Source organism: Scatophagus argus, chromosome 18 (assembly GCF_020382885.2).
Source record: "Scatophagus argus isolate fScaArg1 chromosome 18, fScaArg1.pri, whole genome shotgun sequence".
NCBI lineage: Eukaryota > Metazoa > Chordata > Actinopteri > Scatophagidae > Scatophagus > Scatophagus argus.
Window position 1 is genome coordinate 6,562,454 of NC_058510.1, and position 19,537 is coordinate 6,581,990.

Consider the following 19,537-nt stretch of genomic DNA (forward strand, 5'->3'; position numbering starts at 1 on the left):
CCATTAGTCAGGTATAGCTTGAAAAATGTCCATCACAGTTTACCAAAGCAGCTGAAATAATTTGACATCTTGTTGGACCAACCCACAACACTTCAGTTTACTGTCAGCATGTCAGCATGTCTGTCAGCATTTTTTGTTTGTGTAATTGATCATCTGTTTTGTGACACAGCCATTGCTCTCAGATAATTTCTCTGAGGACAATAAGATGCCACATGCTGATATTGGTCTCTTGAACTAATTGCAGGCGTCAATTTGATGAGGCGATGTAGTTACTCACACTCACTCAGTTTTCCCTGTAATTTTGCTTGTACTTTTAATTACCACAAAATTTAGTTTTTTATATATAATACTTAGACATTTCAGAGGTTAATATTTCATGTTTTACTCCACAATAACTTAGGTTACTGAGTGCTACAGCATATTGATGATTACCTCTAAAATTATTTATTATTGAGTCATAATTCCCTACATAAAATGTGAAAATAATACTTATACTAATAATCTATTTTTTTCAGAGCAAATCAGTTTGTTTCAAGCCTCTTATATCATTCTTCAGACAGGTTCATTTGAATTAAAATTAATCTAGATTTTAAAATCTTTTTAAGGAAATAAGGCTTTCAGTGTGCTCTTGCGGCCAAAATTGACATTGTTTATTAATGTTATGTGCCAGAATTTATGTTGATTATTTGTGTTATGTTTAAAACAGCTGGAAATTTAACTGTCCAACTGTATGCAAAGTACCACTTAAAATAATGAGCTAAGCTAAAGTTAGCCTGAGTTCCGGTAAGTGTGGGAGTGTGAACGTGTCCTGGGCGGGGTCAGTCTACCTCATTCGACGTAAGGAGGGAAACTGTCTAGAGCAGCAATACCCGAACCCGGACGAAACCCGGCGACAAGATACCTGTCGACTAGGACACTTGAACCCAGACTTATTTACCACCAGCTGCTGTTACTCCGGTGACTTCCGCGGCGTTATGTAGTCCAGAGAAACCGGATACCACAGCCGTTACCAGGAAAAAGACTTCCGCTGAGGAGCTCGGCGCGGGGAGAACCGTTGCCGTCGATATTTACTGGAAAGCATCGGCATGTAGAAGCCCAGTGTTAGGCATGGTGAGGCTGTGTTTTATCTTTGTTTTTTTTATTGTGCGTGTACATTTGGTCTTTGACGCAGTGTGTCACTTAGCTGGTCATTGACAGGTATGTCAGGTGAAAATCTGACCTCCAGTCGGTGTTTAACTGGTTGTCACGAGACGAGCAACCTCGAAAATGAACTTTAATCAAAGAGCATTAACCACAAATGTATTAGAGTAAGACTTGTATGCACTGGCTCGCCTTAGTGTATGTGTATGTTCTGCACATAAAATGACAAAGCTGACATTCCTCAAGTTGATTCATTTTTATATGATAAAACCTACAAGCATCTTTTGAGCCGTGATGTTTTCAAATACTTTCCAGTCCATAATATATTTATTTGGTTAACTCAGTGGCTTGTTTCAAAATACGTTTCGTCCTGTGTATGCATTTATTCTAAATAAGTAATCCAGGAGGAGGTTTTGGCAAATAAACAAATCTGGTGTCACTTATTTTGTCCCACTAATGGTTTGAAACTAGAAGGGATTTATTTTCTGTCATACAAGATAAAGAAAAGCAGCAATTATCACAATTTATAGGATGGAAGTTGCAGTTAACAAAATATTATACAAACTTGTAATGTTCTACAGCCATTGCAAGTCAGAAGTAGTCATGCAACAGAAAATCCCTCAGTGTTAAAAAGGAGCCCCACAACCAGGCTGTGGATCTTTGCAGCAGCGTTAGTGTTTTTTGTCAGCAGGGAGCAGCAGATGTTCCAGTTAGTTCCATCACATACCCATTAATCAGTACATGCAGCCCAATCTGTCTTCTCTCCAGACCCTAACCGACTTTGCTCCAAGCCTTCCTGGAAAGGATTCACCAGTTAGTTGCTGGGTGACCTTCCCTGACCCTGATGTCCTCTTTAATGCGTTAGTTTGATCCCTGGCCGACTGATAATAAGAGCACATCATGCCATGCTTTGATTCATTGCTAATCATTCAGGACAACAGAGTCAGATCCCCCCAGAGAGGAGTTTAACTGAGCTGAAGCATTTGTCACACTTAGTGGCTCACTGGGGTATCCTCAGTCGTGGTTTCTGTGATGGAGGTGACACTGAAGACCTGTGGTTGTTATGAACGCCACACCGCCTCACCTCAGCGCAAATCCATCTGTGCAGGCTGCAGTGGTGGGACTGTGTGTCGGCTGTAAGTCGTTAAAGGATGACAGATGTGTGACAGATGTGAGGGCCGGAGTTGGACCGGGTAGGGTCAAGCGAGCAGGGTCTGCTTTGCGGTGTTATGTGGTGAAAATCTGTTTGGAACCATTCTGCTATCTAAAACACATGCAAATAACTGCTAAACTGCCATATGCAAAGGATATTTCAGAAAAGTGGGTTTTTAGATGTATTTACAATCATTTCTTTCTCTTATTTCACTGAACTGAACACATTCAGTAATAATGGTACTAATAAATGTTTTAATAAACTGTTAGGCTGAAAGGCTGTCAGACACCAAGAAGCGAGTCCCCAAGGTGCTGCATGAGGACGAGCCCTTGTGCTGCTGCGAGTACGTGAACAGACTGGGAGAGCGCAGCCATGTGGCAGCCTGCTGCTGTGACTGTGAAGACCTGGATGACACCTGTGACAGGTGAGAGACTTTAAACTGATTGGCTGCAGCAAATTAGCACAAGTTCATTTAGCCTCAAGGGTTATCTTCAAATCAAAGGTCCACAACCATATAGTTATTCAGTTTACCATCATATACAGCAGTGGCAAACAAAAAAATCCTCATATTTGAGAAGCTGGAGCCTGTAGATTTTGTACGTTCACGGTCCCCAGAGGGTGAATCTTGCATACTTTGATGATTCTCAGACTTTTTCTCCAGCACCAACAGAAGATGCTAATGTGCTAAAATAATATAAGTAAACACGACAAAGTTTATGCTTACTAAAGATCGGCGTGTTAGCATTGTCAAATGAATGTGATGGCATGTGATGTTGGTGTTTAGCACAAAGTACTGCTGTGCCTACAGAGCTCAGAGCTGCTGGCGTGGCAGTAGGGTCTTACTCTTCTTGTTAGATTATTATTTTTGATTAACTGATAAATCACAAGTGTTGACTACTTACTAATCATTTCATCATTTACAAAGAAGTTGCCTATAATCTATAGTAAAAATATTTTACTTTTTTCTAACTTTTGTCAGGTTTCTAAAGAGGGAGCCGCAGAAATCTGAATCCCTAACAAATGTGACTGAAATCATCAAAGACCGGATTCGTGTGCCCTGGCTGTGGGGTGGAGCCCGAAAAGTGGACCTGACCATCATCCCTCCTCTTATCCTTCTTCCTGTCCTTCTCCATCTCGCAGCTCTCCACTTCCTGCTTGGCATGGTGATTCTGACAGCTCTGCCCGGCCTGGTGCTATGGTACTACTATTTCACTCACCGCAAGAAGGGACGGACGCTCTTCTTCCTCAGTCTTGCACTCTTCTCCCTGGGATACATGTACTACTTGTTCATCACAGAGGTGCTTCCCAACGGGGATGTCAGCCTGGGCCAGGTAGCCGTGGTAACTGCTGGGGTCATACTCACCCTGGTAGCTCTTGTCCACACCAAGAGAGAGCCTGGCATTGTGCGGCCAAACCAAGAGTCCGTCCACAGCACAGTGACGTACCACAGCCCTCTGGCAGACAGGGACCCCGCTCTCAATGGAGGGAGGCAGGATGTGACGATGACCGTAGCCAACCGGGCTGGACGGTCGGAGGAGGCGGGCGTGGAGCTGAAGGAAGGCAGCCGAAGGAACTGGTGTCCGGTGTGCAGGGTGGTGCGGCCCCCGAGGGCTGGACATTGTCGGATCTGTGGTGTCTGCGTGCTGCGTCTCGACCACCACTGTGTCTGGTGGGTTCCATTAAAATGCCTTTCACTCGGTCTGCTATCACCGTTTCTTCCACTTCGTCTCACATCTCAAACACTGAAGTTGTCTTGTTTGTCATCTGCTTGTCTTTTCTACTCAAACTATTAAATAAATCAATCTCAAAACCATACTTTTAATTTTCAAAACAGTGCCCTTAAAGTGACCGTCTTTCTTTCTAGAATAATGAGTGTTTGTCCTTCTCACACCTGCTGTGTCTGTTTTGACCATATTTGTACGTTGAGCCGAGTCAACATCAGACACTCGTGCTGACTGCAGCCACTGGTTCTTTGCTGTCATCCATTTAAATGTGTGGTCCTGCATGCGTGTAGTGTAGTGTAACCCTGGAGTCTCAGTACAATGTTTTGTCCACCTGTCTGTGCACTTGTGCGTTTGTGTGTGTGTCCCCTTCCTCTGTTGGTGCCCCGGTAGGATAAACAGCTGTGTGGGGCAGGCCAATCACCGCAGCTTCCTGCTTACGCTCGTCCTCTTCCTGTTGACGTCCCTGTACGGTATCAGTCTGGTGCTACAGAGCGTGTGTCCGAAACAACACCTCTTCACTGCCCTGCTCTACTGCCCGGGGGTCTACGACGAATACAGTTAGTGAAAAAATATATTTTGGACAGTCAGTGGTGAAAATTAGTACATGTGTTGCTTTCACCTTCCCCCTTGTCCGATCCTACACATACAACCTTCAAAATACAAATGATAACCAGGTTACGAAAAGATTTATTAGTTCTGCATATGAACAAGCACAAACAGAATTATAAATTTATCACAGTGTACATGTCAGTAATCAAATAACAAGAAATTGCAATGCAGAAATGTCAAAGGTGTAGTATGTTTGCAGCAATAACTATTTGCAGCAACTGCACCATTACATAGTGTGGCCACTAGAGAGTATTTTTCAAATGTAAAATTTGATGCTCATTACATGTCTTGCTCACAATTCTGTATTAACCAAACGTGTGTAACCGCAGTGATGGACACCACCATCATGTCTGTGTGATAAATATGCAGCTAGCATCAGCAGCCAGTTAACTTAGCTCAGCACAAAGACTGGATATGGGGAAGCAGAGTAAAACCACAGCTCGTTACTTATTTTGCACTTCAGTTTGTGTACAGAATAAACGAGATAAAACATGTTGGAGTTTAAGAGGTGTTTGAGATGTTTCCGGTCTTTATGCCAAGCTAGGCTAACTGACTTCATATTTACTGTACACATGTGAGACCGGTATTGATGTTCTCTTCTAACTCTCGCTCAAAAAGTGGTCTATGTCCTAAAATATGAAACAGCTCCTTTACATATCAGAATTGAAATTCCCCTCAAAAAATCAGTTATCTATTCAAGCATGTTTGGTCACTTGTTGTAAAGAATATCTCGAATCAGAATGCATGTAGAATACATGTAAAGATCAGCTTTAACCCTAGAACACTAACGTCGGGTGATTTTCAAAAACCAAGAGGTGGCCACTGTGTGTCCTATATGGCATGATGAACGCTGGTGTGATAAACTGTATTTTATCCGAGATATTATATCGGGTAAAATATACCCAACGTTAGTGATGGTGTTACTAATTTTAACGTTAGTGTTCTAGGGTTAAAATATGTCGAGCCTCCCTACACAGCACAAGCATCTGCTTAACTGTGCAAACTCAGTAATTGATATTGAAGGCCTAAAATTAACAACTGAATATGTGTACATCCACATTTCAATTGCAATCAAGAGCAAAATTGTCTTTTTTTAACTGAAGCAAGCACTGTGATGCATTTTGATGATGCATTTTTTTTTCCAGAATTTACCATAAAATTAAGACTGAGGTCCACAACCCTATAGTTATTCATTAATTATCAGATTAAATGACTTTGAGGGAGGCTCCTGCATATTAGACATCATTGGGTGGCCTCTTTCAGTGTTGAATCAGTGTTGTTGTTTCACAGAGCACCTTGCACTGTTTCCTGTCGGGTGTTGAAGAAAGACTCGCTATTTATGCTCAGGGCGATGAGAGTGGATGTTAGCTGGTTTAAGTGATCTGCTCTGGCACTGATGTGGGCGCCACACACTTAAAATAGGCCTTCAGGACAACTATCTGAACCTCAGACTACTGAACACACAACTATTGCTATCGTGTCCGGAATGTGTAAAAATAACATCTCTTTAAGCTGTGATTAAGATTAAGATGACTTCTTAGAATTAGGATTGTAGAGGAAAGCTTCCTTAAATTATATTTCAGTGTTCCATTTGCACTGAATTATTAGGGGTTTTATTCCAGTGAGGGGCATGTTTTACACCTGTGCTATAAAGGACCAAATTAGAGTCTTATTGATGATTTAGATGAACAGTAAGAACCTCACAAGCACTTGCTGTTTGTGAGGTTCAGTACATGCTGTCTTTGCTTCCTTTTATTTTGCTTGTGTCATGTCTTTGTTCCAGCACTGCACTCTGCTTCACCTGTGCGTGGTACAGCAGTATCGTGACCGGTGGGCTGTTACACCTGCTGGTGGTGCAAGTGATCAACGTCAGCTACAACGTGACCGAACGCGAGGCACGTGTTGCCCTGCGAGACAAAACCGCTCGCAGTGCCTACTGGGGACTCGTTGTGGACACCGGTGTCTACTCTCGAGGTTTCCGTGGAAACTGGGCAGAATTCATGACCATGGGACAAAAACTGAATCCTCCATCTCCCACGCCAACAGACCTGGTGTAAGAGACTGTTATGCACCCCTAAAAAATGAGCTTGGAGTTTATGGCTGCTGTTCTGGTCATGTCCACTGGATGGCAGCATAACTCCTTTCACTCTGATTTATATTTGTTGGCCGTCTTCTGCTTGGCAGCAAATCTGAGAGCTGTCAGGACTGATATCACTGGGTTGCGCTGACTTTGACACATAGCAATAACAACTGTAAACCCCAATAAGACACATTCACTGCCATTAATGTCACTGACAGCTGGCATCTCCTCTATGCAGCCGTATCCACTCACTGACCTTTAATTTTCTTCCACTGCTGCCTCATTCCAACCCTCTCGTCAGTCTCTTAGCCAAACAAATATACTGTGTCCTTTACAATGACTGTCTTCCCTGGACTTGAACATTGTCTTTATTTCCCCCCCTACATTCTAGTGCCTTGCTGATAGTTGACAGACAAGAAAAATGTGAGAATGAGTAATTTCTTGATCCTCATAGGGACATTTTCCCTGAGCACAGCGTCAGTAACGAGATGACGTCTCTCTAGTTCGTCAGTCCTGCACAAGGCAACGGGCTGAAAATCATTTCAAGGATGGTATCTCAGCACACTACACCTCCTTTGTACTCCCCAACAGTTATCTGCTGTGTTGTGAAATGTGTCGTGGATATTTATCACAGATAAATGAAACATCTCAGCACAAGCAACATAATGGGCCTGATTGAAGTCCTGCTATGTGTCACAGCATTAAATATAATGAACGCTTAGGCTGAATATAGAGAGTGGTTTCTTTTCAAAAGGATTCCTGAATGAAACAGCTCTAGAAGTATGAAAAAGCAAATAAATCAATACGCATTAATGTCAGCTTTAGAGGTTTTCAGTGCTTTCTGCTGAATGTCTACTGCTGCTTTTATTACTCCACAGAGGGTTTGGTATCTTAAGCTTGTATATGCTTGTATATGTCCAGTTGTGTATTTGTATGAAATGGTTTTTATTTATTTATATTAAATGAATGTGAGAATGTATGTGTGTTGGTATCTTCTCCAGAGTTACTGAGATGGGTAAACAGTTTGTCTCCTATAGTTCGTGCCAGAGGCTTTACAGTCAGAAGGAGCAGAAATCAGGCAGAACCTCAGCTACTCTCCGTCCCAGCTTCTCTCGCCGCTCCTCCTTCTCTCTTTCCTTGCGCAGTAGACATGGAAGCTGCCTCCAGGCCAGGAAACATTGCCGCAGCACCCGTCTGAAGTGCAGGCAGATGGAGAGACAGACAGGAAACGGAGCAAGTGAGCAATAAGAGACTGAATTATAGGGACCTGTAGGTTGACAACACCTAATGGGTTTTCACATGATGTTACTGGGGAGGCTCATTGACAATGGCAGCTGGGCTGCCAGTGGGAATTTACCTGCAGGATGTAGTCATTTAGCTGACCTCTCCTGAGAAGCTGAAGCATGTAAACACACATTTTGTGAAAGTGGCAGACCACATAATAATGCCGTTAGCACATTCGAAACCAGAAGTATGTGCTGATCTAAAATGTACATTTTGTAGGAAATAATTTTGGAAAACTGTATAGATGCAAATTGGAAAAATTCTTCAGCAGACTGACTTTTGCTCATCCAGTGAGTTGTTTTAAAATTTACAATATGCTTTGGCACAAAATTGTGGACCGACATTCATGACTCCGAGAGGATGAATCCTAATGACTTTAATGCTGCCCTGAGCTTTCCTTTCACACCATTTCTGAACTCAAGGTACAAAGTCTCCACAACTGTTGGCCAGACTGCTATGAAATTCTGGGCAGGCATTCACATCCACCTCACGATGAATTGACTTTTCACCCAGAGTAGGTCAGATTTTTTATACGTCCAGTACTTTGAACAAACCTGTTGAAAGAGCTTATGGATGCTATTCTGGTCACATGTGCTCTCTGACCAATACTCAGGTTATGACTTCAACTAATGTCATTCTCATCTATCACAGCTGTAGTTTCTGTTTAGCACTAATGAGCACACTAGCACAATATGGCCATTTTTTTTTAGCATTTGTAAGCAGGCTGATGAGCATTTATTGTCATTCACAGATGTGCTATTTTTAGAACCACATATTACCTGTACTCACAAAATTAACTGAATAGCTCAAAGGAGTATTACTGCAGAAAATAAATTTTGGAATTACCCGGGGCTAGAGAGAAGTCAGTCTTTAAACACTATGTAATGCCAGCTAGTTTAGCCGTATTGAGGTTTCTACCCGAGCAGCAAAGCACCATAACTGACTCCATTAATCATATTTTACAGAGACATTTCCAGCTATGAGGCACTTCACTGGGGGTAAGGAGCTAATGGTGTAATTTCTGGTTGAATACACGTGTACTTGCGGTGGAAAACACTGTACACCATTAAAGCTTTCATATTTAATATTGATAAATGTTCAACAACTGCTCACAAATGCTTGTGTTGGTGTTTAACCTTTATTATGATGACTTCATCTTTATTGCAAGAGAGACTTTGTGGAATAGCCCTTAAAGTGCCTATACAGTTAAAATTAATCTTATATTCTACGGGAATTCAAGCCATTGTGGTTTTCAGTCCGTAACCACAGTCTGCTGATATTACATTTCAGCTCCCTGTTAAATTTAAATTGATGCCCTGTTAGTTGATTATGTTACTGGTGGGGGGGCACACACTGCAGCACCCATACAGGGAACATACGAGCAAGTAGCAGACCTGTTACTGTGCTCCTCAGCCAGTTCCTGACGGTCCCACTCCACCAGTCTCTCCTGGGTCACGTGGTCCAGCAGTGCCAGCATAAACCTCCTCAGAGTGCGGGTGCGATAAAGACGCTCTGCTCTCTCCTCTTGAATCATCCGCCAGTCCTTTAGCTGAGACAGATGACACTCACTCAGAAAGAGGGATGTTTTAAAAGTGTATCACAAGTTAAAAGGCTGTTGCTTTGAAAATTTAAACTTTTAAAACTGAGGGATTTTGCTTATTGGCTTTCAACCTATCTTTTAGCGATAAAGTCCACAACCAAACAAGGATTGCAAGTTATTCATTAAGTTTAAGATTATACAAGGAAAGACTTGGAAAATGGGCCAAACCTTTTTTTATCTTAAAGACTGAGCACCTTAAACATAATTGAGTGCAGGTAGAAGAGGAGATTAGGAAAAGGACTTGCTATAAGTCACTGGCAGAAGATGAGAAGACTGCAGTCCTGACTGAGTAACTATGTTTGTGTGTGTGTGTGTGTGTGTGTGTGTGTGTGCACGAGGGCGTGGACGTGCATGTATATACACACTCTTTTCCAGCAGCTTAAGCTCCTCCGAAGCAAAAAGTGCTGGTACAGTTGGTCAGCAGAAGCTTCTTTCTCAGACAAGGACTCTATTGCTGATTGCTGCCAGCCTAGTGTGCACCTCCTCAGCAGGAAAACATTGTGGTGTCTCTCGGCCAGCTGGCGGGGATTGAAAAGAAAAGCACTGATGCACGCTGATGAATGCTTCCAAACTCAATCACATGTGCCATGTTGAAACAATGGAGTGGTGTTAAATGATGAAGTGCCCGCCTTCCACTGAATCTCACATTTAACAAAGAGGATTTATATCTAGCTGTGAAACATGTATGGATAAGACTTTCTATGTTGTTTTGTGTGAGTCTGTGCAAAGACAGGAACATCTTGAAGAACGAATGACAATACTGTCAATGAACCACTGCTGTAAGGCTTGTGTTTGAATGTTTTCCTGCTGTTGGGTATTGGGTAGGTTTGACTTTGGCTTTTTTAATCTCTGCTGCTATTGTGCTGTATTTTTACCAGGACAGTTTGCTCATTGCTCACAGTTATCGGCCTATTAAATGTGTTAGATCTGGTTGCCTGTGGATACACAGCATGTGGTTTGTAGTAGTTTATAACAATAATAATCACTTTAATATAGCATTTCAGCAAATAAAAGTGCTTTACCACAGCTAATAAAACAGTTAGAATGGACAGATATAACTACAGTGGAACAATAGTCAAAGGACAATAGGCCCAGCAACAGGAATAATAAATACTGAGTTAAAGCATGAATAGATAAATCACATCAATTAGAGGCTTTTCCAGTGTTTTAAACATATCACACACTGGGAAACACTATGTCCACCCAGAGATCCTTGAGCCACTAAAAATACTGAGGTGCATGTACATATGGGAATTATGAAAAGCTTTTAACAGACACACATTGCTTTTAAGTGCCTCTAAGCCATACAACAGATGCACTTGCAATGCTGGACATGGTCTTTTTAAAGTTAAAGCAAGCCTATAAGCAGAGAGGTTTTTTATTATGCAAATCCGTGGTGTGCACCGGGACTTGCATTTACCCCCAAAGGTCAGAATTCTTCCCTTTTGCTTATTGTAATTTTGTTATAGGAGCTTGTGTGATAAGGGAAAGCATAAAGCGCTGTAAAGTTTCCTTCCAGAATCAAAACTTCTTAAAATCTTAAGTTTCTTAGCATCTTAAAACAGTTGGAGGACCGAGGGCAGGCTGGACATGGCTGAAAAACACTCTATGTGTTACTGACAGCTGAAATAGAGAAGATGGGTGATTTACCTGCTTGTTGTCTTGTTTGAGCTGAATGAGACGTTTCCATGGCGCCAGGCCTTGATGCAGCATCAGTTTCCTGTGGTAGTGTTGACGGGCCAGCCTCAGGAGCTCCTGTTGCCTTTTCATCTGCCTCTGTTTCTCCTCTTCCCTCTGCACACACACACACACAAAGTGCCACCATTTTAATATTCTGCAATGTGTCACCAGGGCAGAGTCCTGCTACATTTCCCTCAGCCTTAGTCAAGTAAAAAGTCTCCTGTGTTCTGACTCATGCCTTTGAGAGCTGTGAAATACGAATATCTCACCTCTCTTTCCCGCCTTTTCTCCTCCTTCTTCTTTTCTGCTGCTGTGCGTTTCTCCTCCTCCTCCTCCTTCTGCCTCTGCTCCTCAGCAGCTTTCATCTCAGCCTGAAACGTTTGCATTTTCTTTAATTGTTTCGCACAATTGCAACGTGCTGCTTATCTGACAGAACAGTGTGGAGGTCCCCTTCCAAACTCCTTGATCCCTTACCACTTTTTCCTCTTCCTTTTTTCTCTTGAGCTCCTCGATTTCCTTCCTCCGCTCTGCACGTCGGTGTGCGCGGGCCTCCATGGCTTCAGAGAGAGGGAGAGGGGATAGAGGGGAGACAGAGAGTCTCAGGGGTGTATATGTGGAGCTTTGTGTACATTTCGTATTCTGAACACATAACTGGGAGTTAAGCTAACTGTGAGCTACTGCTGCAGGACCTACTGACTTTTATATATGTGCCTCCATATGTGTGACTCAGGGTCATGCAATTTTCTTGACAGAAGAGCTACTGTATTCTGTATCCATATGTTTTGATGAACCCGTCAAGTATGTTTATATGTATATGTAAATTTGTGTGTGTTGTCCCCTGATGTTACGCTTGCTGAACATGCAAACTGACCCGTGATGATTGGATGGGTTCTTGTCTGGCGTGTGACCGCTTTCCTCTGAGGTGTACAGAGACTGTCAGGTTCTGCAGTGACTCTCGATGCCCTGCAACAGTCACAATGACAGCCAGAAGCACAGAAACAAAGCTCTGCTATAACTCTTTCTGGACATTCACATCTGCTCTGCCAGATTTCACTCTGACTGAAGGCAAACTGAATTGGCACACCTGGCCCATATATCTGTAAATGAATGTCTGCTTTATGCTTACAAAATATGTACAAGGTTATACAGTCTTCTTGGAAATAGGATTTCATCTGTATGAATGTACAAAATATTAACTTTCACACAACCTCCTGCTCCTGTCTTCTCTCTCTAAGCTTCAGATCCTTCTGTAGCTGATCGGTTTCTTTGTGTCTACTTCTATGAGATTGTGTTTAATATGGAAAGCTATTAACAAATAATAACTTCTATACCAGTTGACGTCGGTGTAGTGTCCGCACTACTGGTATTATTTCTTAAAAAACCCTTTCAAGCCATGATTACCCTCTGACTTGTCCACATATAATGGTCTGCGCTGCAGAAAAGCAGGTGAGCTGCCTTAAATGATTATCAATAATCTCAAGAAAATTTCACAGCCTTGGACAGTCTCACCTAGTGTTACTATAATATATTGCCCAAGGATTAGCAGTGAGAGAGATGAATAGGAGGCAAGGCTGCTTACAATATCTGTAAAAAAAATTCCATCTATGTTTCTACTTCTGATTTCTAAGCTTTATTGTTTAAGACTATAACATTATTTGGTCTTTTCTATACTAACTTTACTATTTAAGCCTGTAATTAATTATCTTAAACAAACTATTTTAGTGGAACAGTAAACATAGTGTACAAGGATCAGTACCCAAACCCACTTGACCCTCTCTTAAACGGCTTACTTATTGTAGTATAGTGTTCAATTTTCATTGCATTGTACTTGTACATGTGTAATGACAATAAAGTTGAATCTAATCTAATCTAATCTAGTTTGCACAGTTTGACTAATATGCACTGAATGGCGATCAGGCCATAAATCTTTTAGACCAGTTATAAGCCATTATTTAGGGTGATCTTTGGGTTGCCAGGTTGTGAACAATCTGGCTCTTGAAATCTTCTGGAAAAGTGCTGCAGGACATCTGGTCACTCATTTATTAACTGTTCATTGTTCACCGTTACAGCTACAGATTTAACAGATTATTGTGCAAAGCCTTAACGAACCAGCCATTAACACATATAAATGCAGATGATTCACTAACCTTTTTGTTTTGGCTTATCAGAAAGTGAAAAACATGGGACCCTCATAAAAGATATCAACATGCTTTACTGCACTCTTAATAAATGACTTGTAAACATTTATCATTTATTTGTGCTACCTTAATGGCTTATTTGAAGAAGAGAAGCTCACAGCAAACCTACCTCTGCTCTGTGAGGTCAGAAGTGGGCCTCTTTGGTCTCGAGCCTCTTAGCACTGATAGCTTGGTGAGCTGTGCGGTTTTCTCCATTTCTAGCTCCAGGCCCATCATGCTCTGCTCCTCCCTCAGGTGTGCAATTTGCTCCTGCTGCTCCTTCAGCAGCTTCCTCTGCTGTGCGATGATCTGCTGCTGGACGGCATGTCTGTTCTCAAACCTGCTTTCCAGCGACGCGGCCCTTTTTGGACAGGTGAAGCCGCCGTTCTCAGCTCTCTGCCGTGCATCATGGAGCTCAGCAGCAGTTGGTGCTGCGTGGCGTCGGGTCACCTGCCATGGCTGAGTGGGTTGGGCCCCAGTACCCACAAGGATCTTGTTCTGATGCACTGCAGAGGCGTTTGGGGCTAAAGTGCCTGACCTGTGGTGCTCCTCCTACAGAGAAAGAAACGTATGAAGATTGTATATAAATAAATTGAACCCAACCTTTAGGTCTAGGTCTACAAAAAGCTTAAGGGGATAAGTCATTGCATCAAATTCCTCAATTTTTACTGAGCCCCAGGATACAGAAAGCAGCAGTGGCCTGATCACGAGTATGGCCTCATTACTGACCCCTGCACCATGAACTTCTGCAATTTCCACCTCCTGTTCTGTTTCTTCTGTCCCTTGAGCGTTCTTCCACTACCTACAACTCTTATTTCTCTCTAGCTTTTTTTCCATCTGCTCAATACCTTCTCGGTATCTGTATTTGCACCTCTCCTTCTCTCATGCTCTCCAGAGTTGTGAATATTTCAGCAGGAAAGTTTTCTCTCCCTGGCTGACATGTTGATAAGTGTTCAGGACATCCATTGCAAAACGCTATGTTTGGAAAAACAAAAGGTTCATTCAGATTAGACCCAAACTTAGTTATTGCCTCAGACATGAGGCATTTAGCATCACCTGCCAAACATGGGGCTTATGTCTATTTTGTTTAAAAATGTGATTTGTCAGGTTGTTTCTAGAAGGAGGCATAAGAGAAAGAGAGCTGACATTTGAATGAATCCCTGGATATTGTTGCTGCAGATATGAGGATATGTTAGTGCAGCTCTCACCTTCTCTGTGGTCTCTGTTTGGTGAGATGTCTCGGGTGGCGCCATTACTGGCTGATAAGTTGGTGTTTCTGGGGCCTTGAGTTTGCCTGTTGACGCAGCATTGATCAAAGCAGCCATCTTGCGGCGAGTCTCCTGCTGCTGGGCCAAAAGCTCTCGTTGGTCCTTCTCCATCCGACACCATAGCTGCCACTCATTCAGACAGACCCGCAGCAACCTCCTTCGGTCACTCTCTACAGCCAGCTGGCATTGCCTGGAGGAGGTAACAGATGTGATCCTATTTTTACCCCTCAATTAATGCTTAGTTAGGATATAAATCAGTGAGTGTCTACTAGAAATAATTAATCATCTAATTTTAAACATAGGTAGTAATTTACATTGTGTCATTTGTGGTTAAAGGCACGATTTATTCAGTGATGGGTTCACAGAACCCTTTGATGGAATTTCTTTTAGGTCCTCGCCTGTTTTCGGCTCGTAGTTCATGCTCTGTTCTCGCCACTTCTCGCTGCTTTTGGCTTTCCCACACCACTGCCCGCCACGCTCGCCACGCTCTCAGCTGCCTCTTCCAATCATAGAGGGCCAAGGCCTTACCCATACGTAGCCTCCGGTCCAACACCACTGAATACCATCCAGAAAAATGCCTCTGAAGACACTAAAACATGCACAGAGTCAGGGAATTGTTTATTATACCGACCTGCAACCCCCAAACACAGTGCAGATACCAACCTTGAGATTATGCATGTAAACCTTGGTCTGACTTTTCTGTGTTTTGTATAGTCGCTCTGTTTCCTGCTGCTGTTTTATGGGAAGTGGAGGAGCTGACTGGAGGCTTCTGGCTGCACTCTGCCCCTCCACACTCTTCTTTTCCCTGTGGAATAAACATACACATTAGTCTACAAGGACAACAAGACTGCAAAACTGCTGTCGCCCCCACTAGTTGCAGTAAACAAATTCTTTTTGTATCAACAGAAATAATATTCGATCCAAATGATATATGTTCATATCACAGTAATGACTACATGAAACGAATGAAACACAAACTAAAGCAATGCATCTCTTTGTTTTTCCGTATCTCCTGGGATCTATTGGTTACTTTCTCTTTGTCCTTCTCTTTTGTTTGATTTTCTTTCTTTCCAATATTGTTTTTATTTTTTGTGCCGAGTTTTTGAGATGTTCAGAACTTAAAAATATTTTTGTAACCAGACAAAAAAACATCACTAAGTATATAGCAAAACTAATATCCGAAAGAATATAAACAGTGTCAGGGGTGGCGATCAGCTGGTCCTTTGGTTCAAGGCCAAAATGTGTCAAAATGTCTTGGATGGACTGCCATGAAGTGTTGTACTGTCATGATCTCACTTTTCCTCCAGCAACCCTGGGATGCTTGGTTACGGTTTTGTGTGAAATGGTGAATTAATGTCTTTTTCATTTGTCCAATATTCTGGACCCATAAAACTAACTGCTGGTAACCTTGGTTTTAGCCTTATAGTTTGTTCAAATTATTACATATCGGCATACTAAGATGCTAAATGAATATTTCTTTATTTACATCTACTCTACACTTCCCACATCATCCATTATGTCTATGTCCTCACTTCAACTGCCGATTTTCTTTGAAGTGTTTTAGAGTCAAATAATTTCCCACTCATTGTTAAAATTCTTAGCAAAACCTTATAACTCTAAAGGTCTCTTTTCTACTGCTTTTTTTTCCAAGGGATGTTCATGATGAAGGTTACCTTATTGCCTGTGCTTAAAAAAAAAAGAAAAAAGCTGTGGCTGTTTCATACATTGTGGGAGATTACACAAAAATCTCACTGTGCTGGCCAAGTTCCCTACACAGGGAAACTACCACTGTAGTTGTTTCAGTCAGGGAGCTGGCACATCACAGGATCACTCAAGGTGGAGCAGGCAAGATCACATTAGCTCCAAGCAGACATAAGGGTCATTTTGGATGGACAGACAGTAACCACTTCAGCGAGCGACTGTTGTGGATACCATACCTCTGTCGAACCAGCTGTTCCCAGCTCCTCTTCTCCTCCATCTGCCGTCGCAGTCTCACCATCTCCTGCTGCACCATCTCCTCCTGTCTCCGCGCCTCCTGCTTCTTCCTTGTCTCCTCCTCTCGCTCCCTCCTCTTTGCCTCCTCTCTGGCGTCCCGCTGAGCCTCCCTCTCTCTCTGTTGCCTCTGCCTCTCAGCCTCCCGCCGGGCCCTGTTCTCCCGCACCTGCAGTGGCAATCAGTGGCAATTAATGTAATTGAGAATGCAACTTGGGTGCCCATCGTTCCAGCTGATTGGCTTGCGGCGACACTTTCCCGACCCACAGCATTCATATCTCTTATGTTGGTTGAAGAATTTGAGATTCACTTTGGTCGCATACCTGCAGCTGTCGTGCTTCCATGGTGACGATTGGGTCTCTGAGCTTCTTTCTTGTTTGTCCGACATCCAGCGCCAGCTCCTCCATGACCCTACAGTCCAACACCTCTCGTTCCATCAGGTCTTGTAGGAAGCCGTTAACAGCGCTGTGCTCCTCCTCCTCGGCCAGACAGTTGTATAAATCTACGCATTTGAAAGAAAAGTATGATTTTTAAAAGATGTTTAAGAGTTTTAAAAAGGGCTGTCAATTAACCCCAGTTTATTTGTATTTTAAATCACTGTTGACTGTTTTGCAAGTCATACAGTAATTTCTTTCACTTAAGGCATCTACTTGCTTCAGTTAATTTTACTGTGGTGTGAAAATCAGTGTGCTGAGTGAGATTCAATACTTGCTTGAGACAGATAATCTATCACAGTTAATCATGAATGCAAAAATGTCTCCATCAGCATGACCTGGGTTGTTGGGTTTGACCTACAGGGTCTAATTCCCTGTAGGTAGTCATGCAAATGTTAACTGAGTTAGAAGTCAAGGTTATGTGATAATGATTTAGTGTTCCTTGGTGGTGAACTGCTTCTTTAACCCTAACCCTAACTGCTACTAACCCAACCTTCAGTTCATTAATCACATTGTTTAATTTGGCTTGTAACGTCAAATGTAAACCTCCTAATTCCCCTTATGGGCAGGGAAATTTGACCTTGGTTAATTAAAATCCTGAGCCTCAAGTTAGTTGGACTGGTAACACTGTTTTCCAACTTGCTTTGTACCGTCAAAGTTGGTGTAGTTCACAGCGGCAGGTTGAGCGCTAGCCAGTGCAGCAGGACTTTTCCTCTCAGTGGAGCACATCATGTTATCTTCCTCGTCCATCTCCAGCTCCAGCCGCAACTTACTGCTCAGCCAATCACTAAGAAGGGCCTGAGCTGCAAGAGGTAACCACACAAATATTACTGGTCAGACTGCTGCTGCAAAGGCTCAACATCCTGCTCTTTTGAGCCAACATGGGCTGACCTACCTTCACTGAACGCATCATCATGATCTCTCAGCTGGTCAGAGCTTTGCAATGTTACAGCGAGGCTGTTGGCTCTTGAATGAGGCTTCTTTTGGGGGAAGACTTCAGAGACAGCAAACTCTGAGGCCTTCTCCACTCGCTGAGGACAAGGAAACAAACAAAAGATGCAGGGTTTAAACTGATAATTATTTTCCTCATCAATTAATCTCACCTTTATATAATTTATTTTTATTCTATAACTGGCAGAAAACACTGAAAATACCCATCAGTCCAAGGTGACATCTTCAAATAACTGAATTATCTAATAATGCAAAAAATGAAAATAAAATACTCAGAATACACACAGTTGCACCAGCACACAAGTTCTTCTCACCTGCCTCCACTGTTCAACATCAACATTCATCAACTGCATCTGTTTGTGAAAGAAAACAGTTTTAAGTGTAAGTTGATACTGTCTGCAACAAATACCACAAGATCCATGAAAATGCTGGCGTCGTGATCACCTTTGCCTGCTTGAAAATGCCCAGCAAAGCTCAAAGACACCTTGAGCTGTGGGTGCATTGTGCAAATTGAGAGCTGAGCCAGTGCCTGATGTCTGTGAATTATTTCACATGGAAGCTTAGCTATTGCGTTAAATCAGCAGATTACTTAAAAATCATTTCCCAGACGTCCAAAAGTTGGTACTTTACTAGCGGCGATTCAGCTATCTCTGTCTCAGCCTGCAGGCATGTGAGTATCTGAGAAAGGCCATCTGTATGACATTTCTAAACCATCTTCTTACATGAGCTGTGCCTTTATATATAGTATTAACACTGATGTGTTGCTCTGTCATTCATAAATCCAGCAGGGAACATTTTTACAATTATCTTTTAGCTCTTTAGGATATTTGATAATACTGGGGAAAAGGTCAGAAAATTTTAAATTGGCAGAAACGTATTTCATGCTTCCCCTATAGATAAGAGAACGTGTTGAGGTGGGCACCTTGGATTTATTATCTGGAATAAGCTGCTAACTTCTTTTCCCCCAAAACCAATTGTTATAGAAGCAGTATAGTCTACCTCTCAACCGCCTTTAACATTCACTCAACTTACGTTGTCTCCAGATGTTTTCCTCCTGGTGAGCCTCCTCCACCTGAACAGGTGAGGGTTGTGTCCTGGGAACGTCATCATCTATGTAACTATAGACCTTCACCTCTGATATTATAATTTAATCACCGCCATCTTTAAAGATCCCTCTTCTACCAATAGCACACGCCGACCACAATAACCAACTACGCTATTTAAAAGGTATCCTCAAAGTGTTCAGAAGTCAGTACAAAGGGCCCTCGCGAAAAGAAAGACCAGTACACATAACTGCCATCGATATCGCACGGCATTCTGGGCAATGTAGTGGATTAACTTTTTTTTAGGCTGATTGTCCCGTCAACGAAGCATTTCAGGACTACGTGTTCCACCAGACTTTGTTTGTAGTTCAGGCGTCTCCGTGGTAACCATAGCAACGTCTG

General features: G+C 42.5%; 2 protein-coding genes across 3 annotated transcripts; one reads left to right on the plus strand and one right to left on the minus strand.

Moving 5' to 3' along the window:
- The first annotated feature begins 806 nt into the window (after positions 1-806).
- zdhhc23b (zinc finger DHHC-type palmitoyltransferase 23b) lies at positions 807-7,685 on the plus strand. Its single transcript, XM_046371135.1, has 5 exons — positions 807-1,110; positions 2,563-2,717; positions 3,273-3,962; positions 4,408-4,575; positions 6,410-7,685. Exons 1-5 carry the CDS (start codon positions 1,108-1,110, stop codon positions 6,681-6,683), a joined length of 1,290 nt encoding a protein of 429 aa, XP_046227091.1. The 5' UTR covers positions 807-1,107; the 3' UTR covers positions 6,684-7,685.
- Positions 7,686-7,755: 70 nt separating this feature from the next.
- ccdc191 (coiled-coil domain containing 191) lies at positions 7,756-19,453 on the minus strand. Of its 2 annotated transcripts, XM_046371129.1 has the most exons (17): positions 19,125-19,453; positions 18,407-18,445; positions 18,037-18,172; positions 17,792-17,944; positions 17,031-17,209; positions 16,653-16,876; positions 15,379-15,520; positions 15,114-15,304; positions 14,656-14,905; positions 13,578-13,999; positions 12,142-12,233; positions 11,745-11,827; positions 11,540-11,641; positions 11,241-11,384; positions 9,956-10,108; positions 9,385-9,539; positions 7,756-7,900 (listed from the first exon to the last, which is right to left on the minus strand). In XM_046371129.1, exons 1-17 carry the CDS (start codon positions 19,200-19,202, stop codon positions 7,765-7,767), a joined length of 2,679 nt encoding a protein of 892 aa, XP_046227085.1. In that variant the 5' UTR covers positions 19,203-19,453; the 3' UTR covers positions 7,756-7,764. The 2 variants fall into 2 exon arrangements, with proteins under 2 accessions (XP_046227085.1, XP_046227086.1); XM_046371130.1 differs by lacking the exon at positions 18,407-18,445.
- Between the last annotated feature and the right edge of the window lie 84 nt (positions 19,454-19,537).

Coding starts and splice junctions, on each gene's coding strand:
- zdhhc23b (XM_046371135.1), top strand. Junction 2,718..3,272: donor CTGGATGACACCTGTGACAG/GTGAGAGACTTT, acceptor AACTTTTGTCAG/GTTTCTAAAGAGGGAGCCGC. Junction 3,963..4,407: donor CTCGACCACCACTGTGTCTG/GTGGGTTCCATT, acceptor GTGCCCCGGTAG/GATAAACAGCTGTGTGGGGC.
- ccdc191 (XM_046371129.1), bottom strand. CDS start 19,202: ATGATGACGTTCCCAGGACACAACCCTCACCTGTTCAGGTGGAGGAGG. Junction 17,210..17,791: donor GAACTACACCAACTTTGACG/GTACAAAGCAAG, acceptor TCAAATGCGTAG/ATTTATACAACTGTCTGGCC. Junction 7,901..9,384: donor GCTGAGGAGCACAGTAACAG/GTCTGCTACTTG, acceptor CCTGCACTTCAG/ACGGGTGCTGCGGCAATGTT.